Below are 13,076 nucleotides of genomic sequence, written 5' to 3'. Positions count from 1 at the left end.
AGCACACATTTGTGGAGGCACAGACCGGGTTGACAGCCTGGACCCACACCCCCTGCCGTGAATCCAAGTCGCTCAACCTCCCTAAGCTTCCATTTCCTCATCTTTGAAATGGGCCTGATTCAGTGGTGTGCTGAAGCCTGCTCCTACTGGCTTGGGAGAGCCTACTGTTAAATATTCGGGAATTTTGCAAGCCAGTTGTTGAAGCCTTTGGTAGCTTGAAATCAGCCTTGGTCGAAGTATTTACACACTGTTAATCAGCAAATTCTACAAATCAAGGCTCCTCCCTAACCCCAGCTGGTTCACTGGCACACCACAGGAACATGTAGGGGGAGGAAAAACTTGACCTTTACCCTCTTGCGGTTTTTGGCTGGGCCTGAGAATTTAATTAATATAAAACAGACTAACAGGAGAAAAGCACACAAATTGATCAAATATGTTTTACAGTGACATGGGAGCCCTCATAAGGAAATGAACGCTCGAAGAGGTGGCAAACCTAAATGCTCTTCTAACAGATTGGACAAAGGGGCGATTGTGGAAAAGTAACTGAAATAGACGGGAGGCTAAAGGCAGACCTTGACTCCCAGTGGAAGAATATTTCTTTTTTCCTGGTACAGGGGAGGCATCTTTCACTTGGGAGTGTTATGTCCTGTTTTCAGAAGGAAAAGGGGAGATGAGAATGCTCTTCTTGGCATCTGCTGTTTTTCGAGTGCCTTTAGCTCAAAATAATCCTTATGCCAAAGTGGCATATTTTGGGGTGGCATATTCTGCCACTGTTGTTATGAAGATTAATGAAATAAAATCATGGTATCTACCACATAGTAGATGCTCAACATAGGGTTACTCTAAGTATATCATATAGAATATATATATATATATATATATATATATATTTTTTTTTTTTTTAAACTGTAGTACTTGTAGGCATGTGAAACCAGAAATGGGGAAACTGGAAACCATGGCTTTTTTTTTTTTAATTTATTTATTTTATTTATTTATTTATTTTTGGCTGTGTTGGGTCTTCGTTTCTGTGCAAGGGCTTTCTCTAGTTGCGGCAAGCGGGGGCCACTCTTCATCGCGGTGCGCGGGCCTCTCACTGTCGCGGCCTCTCTTGTTGGGAGCACAGAATCCAGACGCGCAGGCTCAGCAGTTGTGGCTCACGGGCCTAGTTGCTCTGTGGCATGTGGGATCTTCCCAGACCAGGGCTCGAACCCACGTCCCCTGCATTGGCAGGCAGATTCTCAACCACTGCGCCACCAGGGAAGCCCCATATAGAATATATTAATCATGTACATCCTGCAGTTCCGTATTCATAATCTCATTTGCAACTCTGAGGTAGTTTATTTTTAGTCCCGTAAATGAAGAAGAGCCAAGATCCAATTCAGTTTCCTTTGACTCCAAGTGGAGTGTTCTTTCCACCAGACCCAAACTGCCCCTGGACAGACCGTGTTGCTCTGCAAACAAGGATCATTGTCATTGTGGATTTAGCTGTCTTGTAACCACTTTTGTTGTTTTTGTTATTGATTCACTGAATGAAAGAAAGTGGGATAAGCCCCGAGGTGGAAGAAGACAGCCCTGGGCCACAGCTGGTGGAAGGCTCCCTGAGCTAAGCTGGAGGTGAATGGCACCAGTCTGCTGTGCCCATGTTATTTATTGTCAGAACAGAGCTGTGAACACTGCTTGATCCCAGTAAATGTTGCTTCCCTGGAAATCTCAGAAGCTCGGAATTACCTAGCCATTGATGTCAGGTCTGGGGTAGGAAATGTACAAGATGAACCTGGGACATCTTAAAAGCGAGGAAGCTAACAAAGAAAGGCTTCTGCAGTCGTGTCCGAAGGACTCTGAAGCCAACTTGAAGAAGCTCTCACTGGACAATTAGAGCAATCCGAGCTTCAATCAGAAAAATGATGGCAGGAAATTAAGACACAGGAAATATTTAAAGTCCACGAGTTAATAAAGATACTTGGGGGGAAAAAACCGAATTGGGAGATGCTGGGGAAGCCAGTTCATTCTTTTGAAACCCAGTAAATAAAAAGAATCAAGCATGTATCCTGCCTTTGCTGGGTGAACTGTACTTCATGGTAACGAAATACAATATAGGAGAAAGTTCTCTTTATAGAAGTATTTTAGCTAAGAAATGAAGAAGGAATGATAGAGTATCACAGTTTGAAACTCCTAATGAATCAGTGCACCTTGGTATTGACATCATCGGCTGCATCACAAAAAGAGACAACCAAACATTATATGCCTCTTGGTGGAAAAAAAACATATCTATGAAATATTCTTGCTGAAATATCAAGACTAAATCTGTCCAAATTGGGGCTTAATTGGTAAAGTCTTACCTCTGATGCTGTTGGCCTTTTTTTAACCAATCAGAAGCAGGCAGTATTGCATTATGGTCACAGCAGTGTTTCTCAAACTCTAGTAACACAGACTCCTTTTACAGGAAAGACTTCTCACAGTGGTGATTGAAATTATTCTTATTATATTTACTTACTGTAGACATACAACTAGATGTGAACATTTGATGTTCATAGCTCCTATACAACTGTGAAACCATATACATTTACAAGTCAAATCAGACAAAACTACAAATGGGCAACACTGACTTAATGTGAGGGAAGATATTTTGCTGAAATGAAGTTGCTGCTTGCAAAGGAGCGTGGTACTGATGGCTGTTTCCGGTTGCAGCACCGTATGCAGTTGGTTGACACAATTCTCCCACCATTTTTCTCTAAAAACTCTCCAGGAGGTTCTCCCTCATGCAGCGTGATGTGACTTCACTTGTTATTTGCTTGTTAATGATGTGGTGCCAAGGTGAGCAGCGTAAACACAGACTGAAATGGTTGTCCTCACAGTTGTGACTAGGATTCGGTCGGTTAAAAGGTGATTATCTACATCAGTGGCGATCAACCCTGCCTTCACTTTGGAATGCACATTAAGATATAATTAAAGATTCTATCCGGGTGGGGCGTTAGTATTTCTTAAAATCTTTCTAGGTGATTCTAATGTGCAGCCCGGACTAAGAACTACTGATTTCAATGATCTAGAAAATGCTTATACAGTTGGCCCTCCCTGATCTGTGAGTTCCATATCCGCGGATTCAAGTAACAGTGGATGGAAAATATTTGGAAAAAAAAAATTCCAGAGTCCCCCTCGGATACTGAGGGACAACTGTACTTATTATTCTTTAGAGTATAATCCAAAAGAAACACCAAATTCAGTCATTCTTATGGAGAATATGAGGTCCTCTGAGAATATGGCAGTGAACCCCCAGGGGTTTGAGAAATTTTGTTTGGAGTTTGATTCCCAGGCCTAGTTGTGTGGCCTTAGGCAACTTAACCTCTCTGAGGGTTAGTTTCTCATTATAAAAAGAAACAAATAGTAGCATCTACCTCACACGATGTTTGTGAGAATTAGATGACATAATAACTATACAAAGTGCTAAATGCAATGCCTGGTTCCTGGTGAGTACTTACTAAACGTTAGCTCTTATTAACTATTATGTTGATAACCGCGTGGAAGCTACTAAAACATTTGCTGGGCAGATGCGAGCCACAAGAAAGAAAGGTGTTGGGGGAAGAGGGTGCTGGGAGAACCTTGCAAGGAAGGGCATTTGGTGGCCTTTGATAGATGAGGCATAAAAGGCAATGATGGTAGGGGTGGGGGTGGGATGGACTCAATAAGGGTGTGGGCCTGTCAGTCTGGGTTGTGGGTGACAGCTGACTAGCTTGAAGCCCAGACCGGCAGCACAAAGAAAAGGGATGAGAATAAAGCACAGAGTCACCCTGAGATGACAATCCACACGAAGAGATGATGAAGCAAGGAGACGAACATGAGGCCGGTCTCGCAAACAGAATCCTGGGAGCGGACATGGCCACCTGCAGACTCTGAACAGGAGGCCTGGCCTGCCCAGAGCCTGGCCAGCTCCCTCAGTTGCTGCTGAGCAGCCACTTGCCTCAAGGAGCACAGGTAAGTGCCATCATTCTAGGCCCTGCTGGGGACTCACAGGACTGGGTAGAGTGGGTGTTAAGACATTAATAAATCATTAGATTTCTTCTGAATTGTTGCTTGTGCATTTCTGTGAAAAAGACTCCACTTTCTTTCCCTAGAAAGGCTGCCCAGTGGAATCTAAGCAGTTGATGACCTTGGGCTCTGGTTTGGAGCATGACAGAAGGTGCCTCTACTGTTGACCCTGTAATCAGATTGGCGGCAGGATGTCTTGTAAGCCTATGTGTGGATAAACCCAGCTACTTCCTGTTTTAATACTATCAAAATTTTTGATTTTATTATTCTTTAAGGGAGCTAATAAACTTAGCAGGTAAGTTATTTTTTTTAACTACACAGAGAAAACCCCAAAATATTCTTATGTAATAATTGGCAAGTTCTTAGGCCTGAAATACTGTTCTTCCCAAATGATTATGTCAGGCATAATATTTTAGTAAAATAGTAATTTCAAAGTTATTTTTACAGAGGTGTTGCTTACCTGGACTCCCCCTGCCCCCCTTTTCCAGGTTTATCATTGTTTATTATTTCCTTTCATATAATTTCCCCGGAACATGTTTTCTTACTTGCCTGGTGATTTCAAGCTTTATGCATTTGTTTTTATAGTTGTTTTTAAAGAGGTATCTTTGTAACAGAGTTGAACATTCAGTGGGCTGATGCTGTGGTGTTTCAGCTTCTAAATTTTAAACTCAAGGGACTTTTTTAAAGTGGATACAAAAACTTCCTAAAAGCTTTCATGGTGACAACACTGGGCCTTTAGGGCTAAGCTCTAAGAAGTATGAGAAAACAAAGAGTTACATTGTAACTCACTTGGTTAATCTAATTTATTCACATATTTAACCACAGTCAGCATGTAGTTGTTTTCCTCAAAGAGGCCCACTTTCCAAAACACAATTTTCAAAATGTCTTCTTTCCCCACAAAGCTCCTTGTGTTTAGTTAACCCTTTTTATGCTTGCCAGCGTTTGTCTCCTATAGTTACTTGCCTGTCTAGCAGGACCCTGCTTGAGAATGGACTCTATTTTCATGACATGCTCTCTGAGCTACCAATAAATCCCAAAGCACTCCTGTTAAACACAGTACAGGATCCTGCTTGTTTATACGGCTGCCTTCTAATTTAGGAAGCCACAAAAGACACTGAAACCAAGGGATGCAGGACAAATCACCCTTTGAGTGAGGAGCCCAGTATTTCTTTCCTGGAGAACACAGTAAGAAGATACAGAGTACTGCTTTTCAGTCATCTGACGATTTCTTTTGGAAAACATTAATCTTGGAAATCAGTACAGTGGTTATTAACTACCATTTTCATTATTGTGGGAATTAGTGGGTTTAGAAATTTAGGTCAGTGTCATGAGTAATAAAGGAGTTCACCTATCCAAAACTGTCTCCTCCTCAGCCCTCTTTGAGAGTTTCATTTTCAGTCCTGGAGAAAGCTTCTGTTTACTTCTCCCCTAACCCCCAGCAGTTTTAAGCCCTCCTATTGTTTCTCCGCTTAGAAAAAACTATGTGTTAACAGTTATCAGAAACTTGCCCTCCAAATAGGATGCTAATTTCCCTGATTGGTACCTGTGTCCAACTCCAGCCTTTTAGTTTACAGAATTCCTTTAAAAATGTGGAAGTTTTGTTCCTGCCTAACTAGCAAAGTGATCTACTTTCTCTTCAGAATAGTATTTGTGTGTGGGATGAGGTTGTTGTGGGCAAGATGTTTTTTCCCCCAATTTCCAGTATTTCAGAATCCCATTTCCACCTCTTTTACTGGTGTAACAAATGGGCTTTTTCATTGTGGGCCTTAGTTTCTAAGCTCTTGAAAATTCTGTTGGGTTAAGTGTAGTGTCATCAATATAAAGTCATATTTTTATATGTTGCTACATGTAAAACCTTGGGATTCAACTGGCTTCTTTCTAGACATTGGGAATACCAGCACAACACAGCTCCTGACCATAAGACACTTTAAACTGGGTTAAAAGCTCTTTTTAAAAAACTGTCAACTTACCATGTTTCTTGGGCATTTTTACTTTGCACTCAACAGCAAGAAAAATGTCTAAGAAATAAAGGATCAGTAAAAATGCTTACACCAAACAATTAAATCAAAGGGTAGTTTATTAAAAAAGAATCAAAACAGAAACTCTAAGTACCAGTGTGTACATTGTACACATTGAAATGACTCACAAGAGTGGAGTTTTTTTCATAGACATTATCATACCACCTTGCTGTTCATTAAAGATGTTCAACAGAAGTCTGACTCCAACGTGCATACAAGGATTGCCATCTTAAACAGACCTTACTTCAAACATGCAACAACGCCACTGGTAATAAAGCTTTGGAATGGGTGCTCATTCTATCATTTCACTACAAATAGGATAGAAATGAAAGCAAGGTAAGTTGAGAATTTATTCTAAAATAGAATGGAAGCTGTCATTGTCTACACCAGCACTCCTCACTCCTCTGCTGCCATTTTTAGCAAGTACTCCTTGTCGATCTTGAAGAGTCTCCATCCCTCTTCGCTGGACAGATCAGAAGCACCTCTTCTTTTGTAGAAGTTGATAGATGGTTCATTCCACTCTGCTACCAAGAAGTGCATGCTGCTGCAGCGACACTTCATTGCAACCTGTTACGCAGGAGAGGAAAACACAAACTCAGTGACATTTCACCTGCTTTCCAAGACCCAATTTTGATTCAGGCGTTAAAATAATCCAGTAACCCTTACAAATTTGGAAACCAAACACCAAGACATACCTGGCTTAGATTCTTCAGAATTTCTGATCCTATGCCAAAGCCTAAAAAAGAAAGAGAAGTACAATTTAAAAGGTCATTTTAAGGACTTCAAGCCCTGATTTCTCTTTAGAGCAGCCCCCCTGAACTCAACCATACCTCTATAATCACTCATCACGAAGAAGTCCTCAAGATACAACAGTTTGCCAATCCATGGGTCATAGGTAAAATAGTACATGGCAAAACCAACAATGCTGTGTCCTGTAATAAGAGTATCACATGAGTTATGGATGAAAAACAATCCGTCAAAGTTGTAGCTGCAAAATCAGAAGTCTATCATAAGTTTTTAAAAAACATACATGCATGTATTACAGAAATAAGTAGCCAGTGGGCCGGACTGTCTCCTGACTTTTATGCTAGTGCAATCCAGGCCACTGTTGCGGATGATCTCACTGTTCTTAGAACATGTATTTGCAAAAAGCACACATTAGAGCTAGCTGAAGCCAGGCTAAAACTGTGGACTGGCCACTCTGCAATCTGCTGGATCTCACACTCAGGAAGTGAGAATGCTTTCATTACTTGCCAGAACGAAAGTGCTATGGTCTTAAAACTAAACACACACATTATTCACATCCTATTGATATACTGGTATCTTGACTTGGGATTAAGTCAGGTTTACACGGCAGTTCAGAATAGTTAAGTATTTGTAGTTTAGAAACTCTGCTTCCTTAAGGTCAGGACATCAGGCCAAAAGAGCAACGTTTAATTTCAGAACTTGCCTTCCAATTCACACATTTTCGATTTGTTCTCCCCAGTGTTTAAGCCGGAAGAAGTAGAGGTACCCAGGTGTGATGTAACATCCATATACCTCTGGAAAGTACCTCATCCCTTACATTTTCTGCTCATTTTTTCTAGTATGAGGAAATGACCTCAGAAAAAACCTTAAGCACCCCCCACCGCCCCTGCCCAACAACTTCCCTCTTTAGCTCTGTCTTCTGCCCATTCAACAAGGACCAGAAAGGAAAAAACAACAACAAAGAAAAAACAAAGAAAAAAAGGAAAAAAGCATCTGACTCCTTCTTTACGGGTGTCTGTAATTCCAATTGGAGGCAAAGGTTTCAAATTAAACTTTCTAGCCATTTTATAGTCCTTTGCAAACAGGAAGTGAGTACAATGGAGCTTCTGATCTACCGTGTTTTAAGTGTGTGATAATAGGGCCTTACCTCATTTATCATGATCATCTACTTTATTGTGTAAAGGATCTTTTAGTTACCTCCCCGCCCATCCATGTACACGGAAGGGCCATGTACATGGCGAAGCTAGAGACTGTAACCTGAAGATTGGGACAAATTAAAGAAAAAAATGTAATTTAACACAAATACAAAAACGGTTACGTTAGGGTCAAACAAGAACCATTTATGAAACTGAATTACAACAAACGACTTTATACCTAACTTTTCCGGGTCTCCACAGCACTGATAACTTAAAGAGCTCTTCTAACCCGCCCTATTATTAAGTGCAGCACATCTATTTTCTTTTTCTCAGTAGTTTGAACACTGGCTGGCTAGTATTTCTGGCCAACTTCTCAGTAAGTAACTTCAGCCTGTGTTGTCAGTGCTTCTACAGAGCAGCCACTACCTCTTGCACAACACTCGGTCTCTCCGGCTTCTGGAAGGAGAGGGCGATTACCTTCTGGAGTCACGTGCTCCTTGGGCACTTCTGCAACCAGGCAGTGGTAGAAGGGGTGCTCTCCAAAACCATCCTCTAGCAGATCTGCAAGAAGAGGCAGCAGGGACAATGTTGGCCTCGATGAAGGTGGCAGGCACCGGACGCTCGTCCCCCGCCCCGCCACTAATGCGTTACCTTTTTCAGTTAATATTACTTGCTCTTCCATGTATTCGTATTTAGCCAGTTCCTGGGTTGATGTACACAAGAGAAAGGAAGACAAGCAGAAAATTAAGTGAGGCCCCGGCCCGGCCAGCTCGGGGGAATGGGGTGGGCTGGGCGGGGATTCATTCCCAGAGTCTCGCCCAGAGCGGCGCGGCCGGGCCGGGGCTGGGGGAGGCAGGCGGAGAGGGGGACCTACCGGGGACAAGGACCTCACCGCCCGCCGCAGGAAGAGCCCCTGCCTCCCGCTACCTTGATCAGCCGCAGAATGTCACTGCAGTCGGCGGCGGTGGCCGGGCGGATCACGAATTTAGCCATTTTCTTCTTTTGCTTTTCTTCCCTTTGCGGACCAAGCCCCTGTACTTGAACAGCAGGAGGAGGTGGTTCCTCATTCGTCTCCCGGGAGCGTCCTCTTCCCAGTCAGGATGGCACCATGACCCGGCGAACCTCGGCGAACAAAGTAAGAACACCACCTAACTGAAGCACCAACCGCTCGCTTCAGCCGCCCGGCTCCGCTTTTTAGTGCGAAGAAGCCCCGCCCCGGGCCGTGAGGCGGAGGCGCCTCGTCCAGTGAGACGCCTCGCCCAATGAGGCCGCGGCGCCTCGTCCAATGAGGCCGCGACCGCCCCCCACTCTTCCGGGCACCTCCCTCTCTTCCGGCCGCCCGAGTGAACCCGGCCCGCGCGGGCGGGGGGAGCGGGCGGGGAGGCGCCTGGTGCGGCTCTCTAGCGGCGACCTCTAGCGGCGCTTGGTGGAGCCTTCCTGAAAGCCCGACCTCGGAGCCTAAGCGTCCCCTAGTAACCTTCGCAAAAAGGAAGAGAGGGGTTCCCCTTTTGGCCCTGGACCAGTGACTTTGCTGTTTCTTCCTTGGAGAGACCTGGCTTTGGGCGATGGGGGGATAAGGGGATTAGAGCAGTGGCTCTCGTAGGGTGGTCTGAGGGGCCCTGTGGGTCCGAAGATCCTTTCAAAACTAGTTTCATAGTAATGGTAGGATTTCGTTTCCCTTTCTTACTCTCGCTGAAATTTTCCAGAGAACTGATGTGTGATGACGTCATCGCTCTCATGACTAAAGGAATGTGTGCTTGTATTGTGTTTTCCAGAATTTCCTAAGGTAAGCTACTTCGATTCCTCGATGATTTTTTCCCCCCTCTGCTGGTAATTTTTAGAGTTAACAGAATATCTTCTTTCTTACTTTTTTCCTTATTTTTTCTTAAATTTCTGACCTTCCTTGTGGAAACACTTTCCTTCTGCCTGAGGTACACTCCTTCATACTTCCATTTAGTGAAGGTCTGCTCTTGGAAAATTTTTGTTTTGCTTGTCTAAATATGTCTTTAAATTCATCTTAAAGTTCTTGAAGGATTTATTTCACCGTTAGCGAGTTTGAGGTTAGAAGTTCTTTTCTTTCAGCATATTGATGATATCTGACTATCTTCTGGCTTGCATTGCTGTTGAAAATTGTTATATTCCCTCCTTGCTCATTCCCTGTGCTTCTCCCCTCTCCCCTTTAAAACTTTTTATTTCGAACCAATTACAAATTTACAGGATGTGTGATGACATCATTGCTCTGGTGACTAAAGGAATGTGTGCTTGTGTGTTCTCATGTTTTCTAGAATTTTTGAAGGCAAGCTTTTCGGATTTTTCAATTATTTTTAAATGTCCTGAGAGTAAAATGTTTGAGAACAGTTGGATTAGAGTATAGCTCTTCCTGGATTATACCCAGTGGAACAAGTACTCAAGCCTCTTGCAGATAGAGGGTTTTTCTGTTTGTTTTTTTTTTTTTTGGCTTTTTACAAACCACCTTCCCAGACAGGTCCTCTGAGGGCCCTGCTTTGTCTGGCCTGCCTGGGTTCTGGAATGAGTCAAAGAGAAAGCATAAAAGGGGCCTGCAGTGTTTTCAGTCTATAGGTTGGATTATCACCAGATGACTCCCCCAACGTTCAACAAGTAATTCTCTGCCTTTGCTCGCAATATCCTGTATGTAGAAAAGAAAGCAAAAGTAGCTCCTTCGTTACCCTTCCCACCCTCTGGGGGTATCATGCATAGTGAGTCACTGGGAGAATTTATGAAATGTGTTTCTCAAAGATCTTTAAAAATAGCATTGATTCTTGTCTGCCTAAAGCCACTTCAGGTAGTGTCTTTCCTGACACCATTGCACACAGATGACCATACATAGGCCCTTCCTGCCTCTGCTTTGTTCTGTTTTGTGGGAGGACCCAGGAGAGCTTGTTACAGAGTTACTGCTAACAGTAAGTAAGAACTAGGTGACTAAGCACTAATAATAGCTGCCTCCTTGAAGCAAAAACAAGGTCGTTTTCAATGTGGGCTGCTTAGGTTTTTAGAATAATGATTGTTTCATTAAAACACACTATAATTTTTTTCTATTTATTCTGTTTTTCCAGTTTAAGTTTCATGCTCTTATGCTTCACTTTGCCATTATGACATGGAGAGCCCATTCTGAAAGACAGGTGGCTAAAAAAAAGCTCATTGTGATTGTGTTTTTTGCACATGTAAAAACTTAGAACCCTAAGAAATGTGAATTTTCTTTATGAATCAAGTTAGGTTTTTCTATTGTCAGGAGTAGATAGATGCCATGGAGGACCAACATTACCCCCTCTTGATACTGGAATTTAAATTTAAAACTGCTAAAAAGGGGTTAACTCCCTAGCATTTGGAAAACATTTATTTGGCTAATGAGTCAACAAATCAACAACTATTTATTGACTCTTATGCTAGGTACTTGGGGGTTATAAAGGAGGACTAAGTTTTGAAACGAGCCCTCAGGGCATACAGTTTACTTTGCAGATATGTTTGTAGTTTACTACAACAGAATTTAATCTTTGTGAGAAAGATAATTCCTATAACTGAAGAGGTCTGAGTAGGGGGAGAGTAGGAGGAAAGGAAACAGCCAAGGGACATCGTGGGTGTTTTACATTCATTGACTCCTTTAATATAAACTGTCCTGTGAAATAGCTAATGTTAGCTCCATCTTTGCAACAGAGAAAACCAGAGGCTCAGAGGGCTACAAAATTGCAACAGCCAGGAAGTGGTGGAGCTAGGAAAGAAGGAATTCTGTTGATTTCCCTGCCAAAGTGAAGCTGTCCAACTTGCCCTATTAAACTATTATGGAAGGTGTCATAGTTTTTTTTTTTCTGTTTATAAAAATAATGCATATTGATTAAGAAAATATAAGTGCAGAAATACAAAAAGGGGGCTTCCCTGGTGGCGCAGTGGTTAAGAATCTGCCTGCCATTGCAGGGCACACGGATTCGAGCCCTGGCCCGGGAAGATCCCACATGCCGCGGAGCAACTAAGCCCATGCGCCACAACTACTGAGCCTGCGCTCTAGAGCCCGCGAGCCACAACTACTTAGCCCACGTGCCACAACTACTGAAGCCTGCACGCCTAGAGCCCACGCTCCGCAGCAAGAGAAGCCACAACAGTGAGAAGCCCGCGCGCCACAACGAAGAGCGGCCCCCACTCACTGCAACTAGAGAAAGCCCGTGTACAGCAACGAAGACCCAACACAGCCAAAAATAAATAAATAAATATATTTAAAAAAAAGAAATACAAAAAGTTAATAAAAATAATCCCTATTAGTAGGTTGATTTCCTTCCAGTCTTTTTTTCTATGTACATATACATGCAGGGCTGATATTCAGTTGGTATATACAGTGTAGTGGATTAAAATAACCACAAATTCATTGCAGCTCCTCCCATCAAGAGGTAGAATCTAGGACTTTGCTGGTGACGCAGTGGTTAAGAATCCGCCTGCCAATGCAGGGGACACGGGTTCGAGCCCTGGTCTGGTAAGATCCCACATGCCACGGAGCAACTAAGCCTGTGCGCCACAGCTACTGAGCCTGCGCTCTAGAGCCCTTGAGCCACAACTACTGAGCCCGTGTGCCACAACTACTGAAGCCCGTGCGCCTAGAGCCCATGCTCCACAACAAGAGAAGCCTCCACGATGAGAAGCCCACGCACTGCAGTGAAGAGTAGGCCCCGCTTGCCGCAACTAGAGGAAGCCCGTGTGCAGCAACGAAGACCCAACGCAGCCAAAAACTAAATAGATAAATGAATAAATAGATAAATGAATAAATAAATAAATAAATAAGAGGTAGAATCTATTTCCCCACTCCTTGAATTTGGGCTGGCTTTGTGACTTGCCTTGACCAATAGAATACAGTAAAAGTGGTGATGTACAACTCCTAAGCAAGACCCCAAGAGATCTTAAAGCTTCTGCTCACACCCTCTTGGAACACTGCTGCTGCCATATGAAGAAGCTTGAGCTAGCTTCCTTGAGGATGAAAGACCTCATGAGGAGATGCGCAAGTGGGGCCAGATGCGTAAGCGATGCCACCTTGGACCATTCAGTCCCAATTGAGCTGTCAAATGATTGCAGCCACACAAGTGACCTTAGGCAAGACCAGCAGAAGAACCCCCTCGCTGATCCCAGTCCATGTTATCAACCCACAGCATCA

The 13,076-nt window shown here is 43.3% G+C and overlaps 1 protein-coding gene and 1 long non-coding RNA gene across 3 annotated transcripts in view; one reads left to right on the top strand and one right to left on the bottom strand.

Annotated features, from left to right (window-relative positions):
- Positions 1-6,082: 6,082 nt before the first annotated feature.
- Positions 6,083-9,109, bottom strand: SAT1 (spermidine/spermine N1-acetyltransferase 1). Of its 2 annotated transcripts, none has more exons than XM_068533458.1 (6): positions 8,852-9,109; positions 8,576-8,627; positions 8,351-8,485; positions 6,872-6,973; positions 6,737-6,777; positions 6,083-6,608 (listed from the first exon to the last, which is right to left on the bottom strand). In XM_068533458.1, the coding sequence occupies exons 1-6, from the start codon at positions 8,915-8,917 to the stop codon at positions 6,438-6,440; spliced, it is 567 nt and encodes a 188-aa protein (XP_068389559.1). In that variant the 5' UTR covers positions 8,918-9,109; the 3' UTR covers positions 6,083-6,437. The 2 variants fall into 2 exon arrangements, with proteins under 2 accessions (XP_068389559.1, XP_068389560.1); XM_068533459.1 differs by having other exon boundaries at positions 8,402-8,485; positions 8,852-9,108.
- Positions 9,110-9,382: 273 nt separating this feature from the next.
- The window catches only part of LOC137757261 (uncharacterized), a 31,558-nt gene continuing 27,864 nt past the window's right edge, over positions 9,383-13,076 (top strand). Inside the window, exon 1 of the long non-coding RNA XR_011072317.1 lies at positions 9,383-9,710. This is a non-coding gene — a long non-coding RNA (uncharacterized lncRNA). The remainder of the gene's footprint in view (positions 9,711-13,076) is intronic.

The sequence above is a fragment of the Eschrichtius robustus genome, chromosome X (assembly GCF_028021215.1).
Source record: "Eschrichtius robustus isolate mEscRob2 chromosome X, mEscRob2.pri, whole genome shotgun sequence".
NCBI classification, from domain to species: Eukaryota; Metazoa; Chordata; class Mammalia; order Artiodactyla; family Eschrichtiidae; genus Eschrichtius; species Eschrichtius robustus.
This window is presented reverse-complemented; position numbering and strand designations above follow the sequence as displayed.

Bases quoted from the DNA above. Each gene is read 5' to 3' on its own strand.
- SAT1 (XM_068533458.1), bottom strand. From the start codon at position 8,917: ATGGCTAAATTCGTGATCCGCCCGGCCACCGCCGCCGACTGCAGTGAC. The intron at 6,778-6,871 runs GTATGGTTGAGT...TTTCTTTTTTAG, and splicing joins CGTGATGAGTGATTATAGAG to GCTTTGGCATAGGATCAGAA. The intron at 6,609-6,736 runs GTATGTCTTGGT...CCTGCGTAACAG, and splicing joins TTCTGAAGAATCTAAGCCAG to GTTGCAATGAAGTGTCGCTG.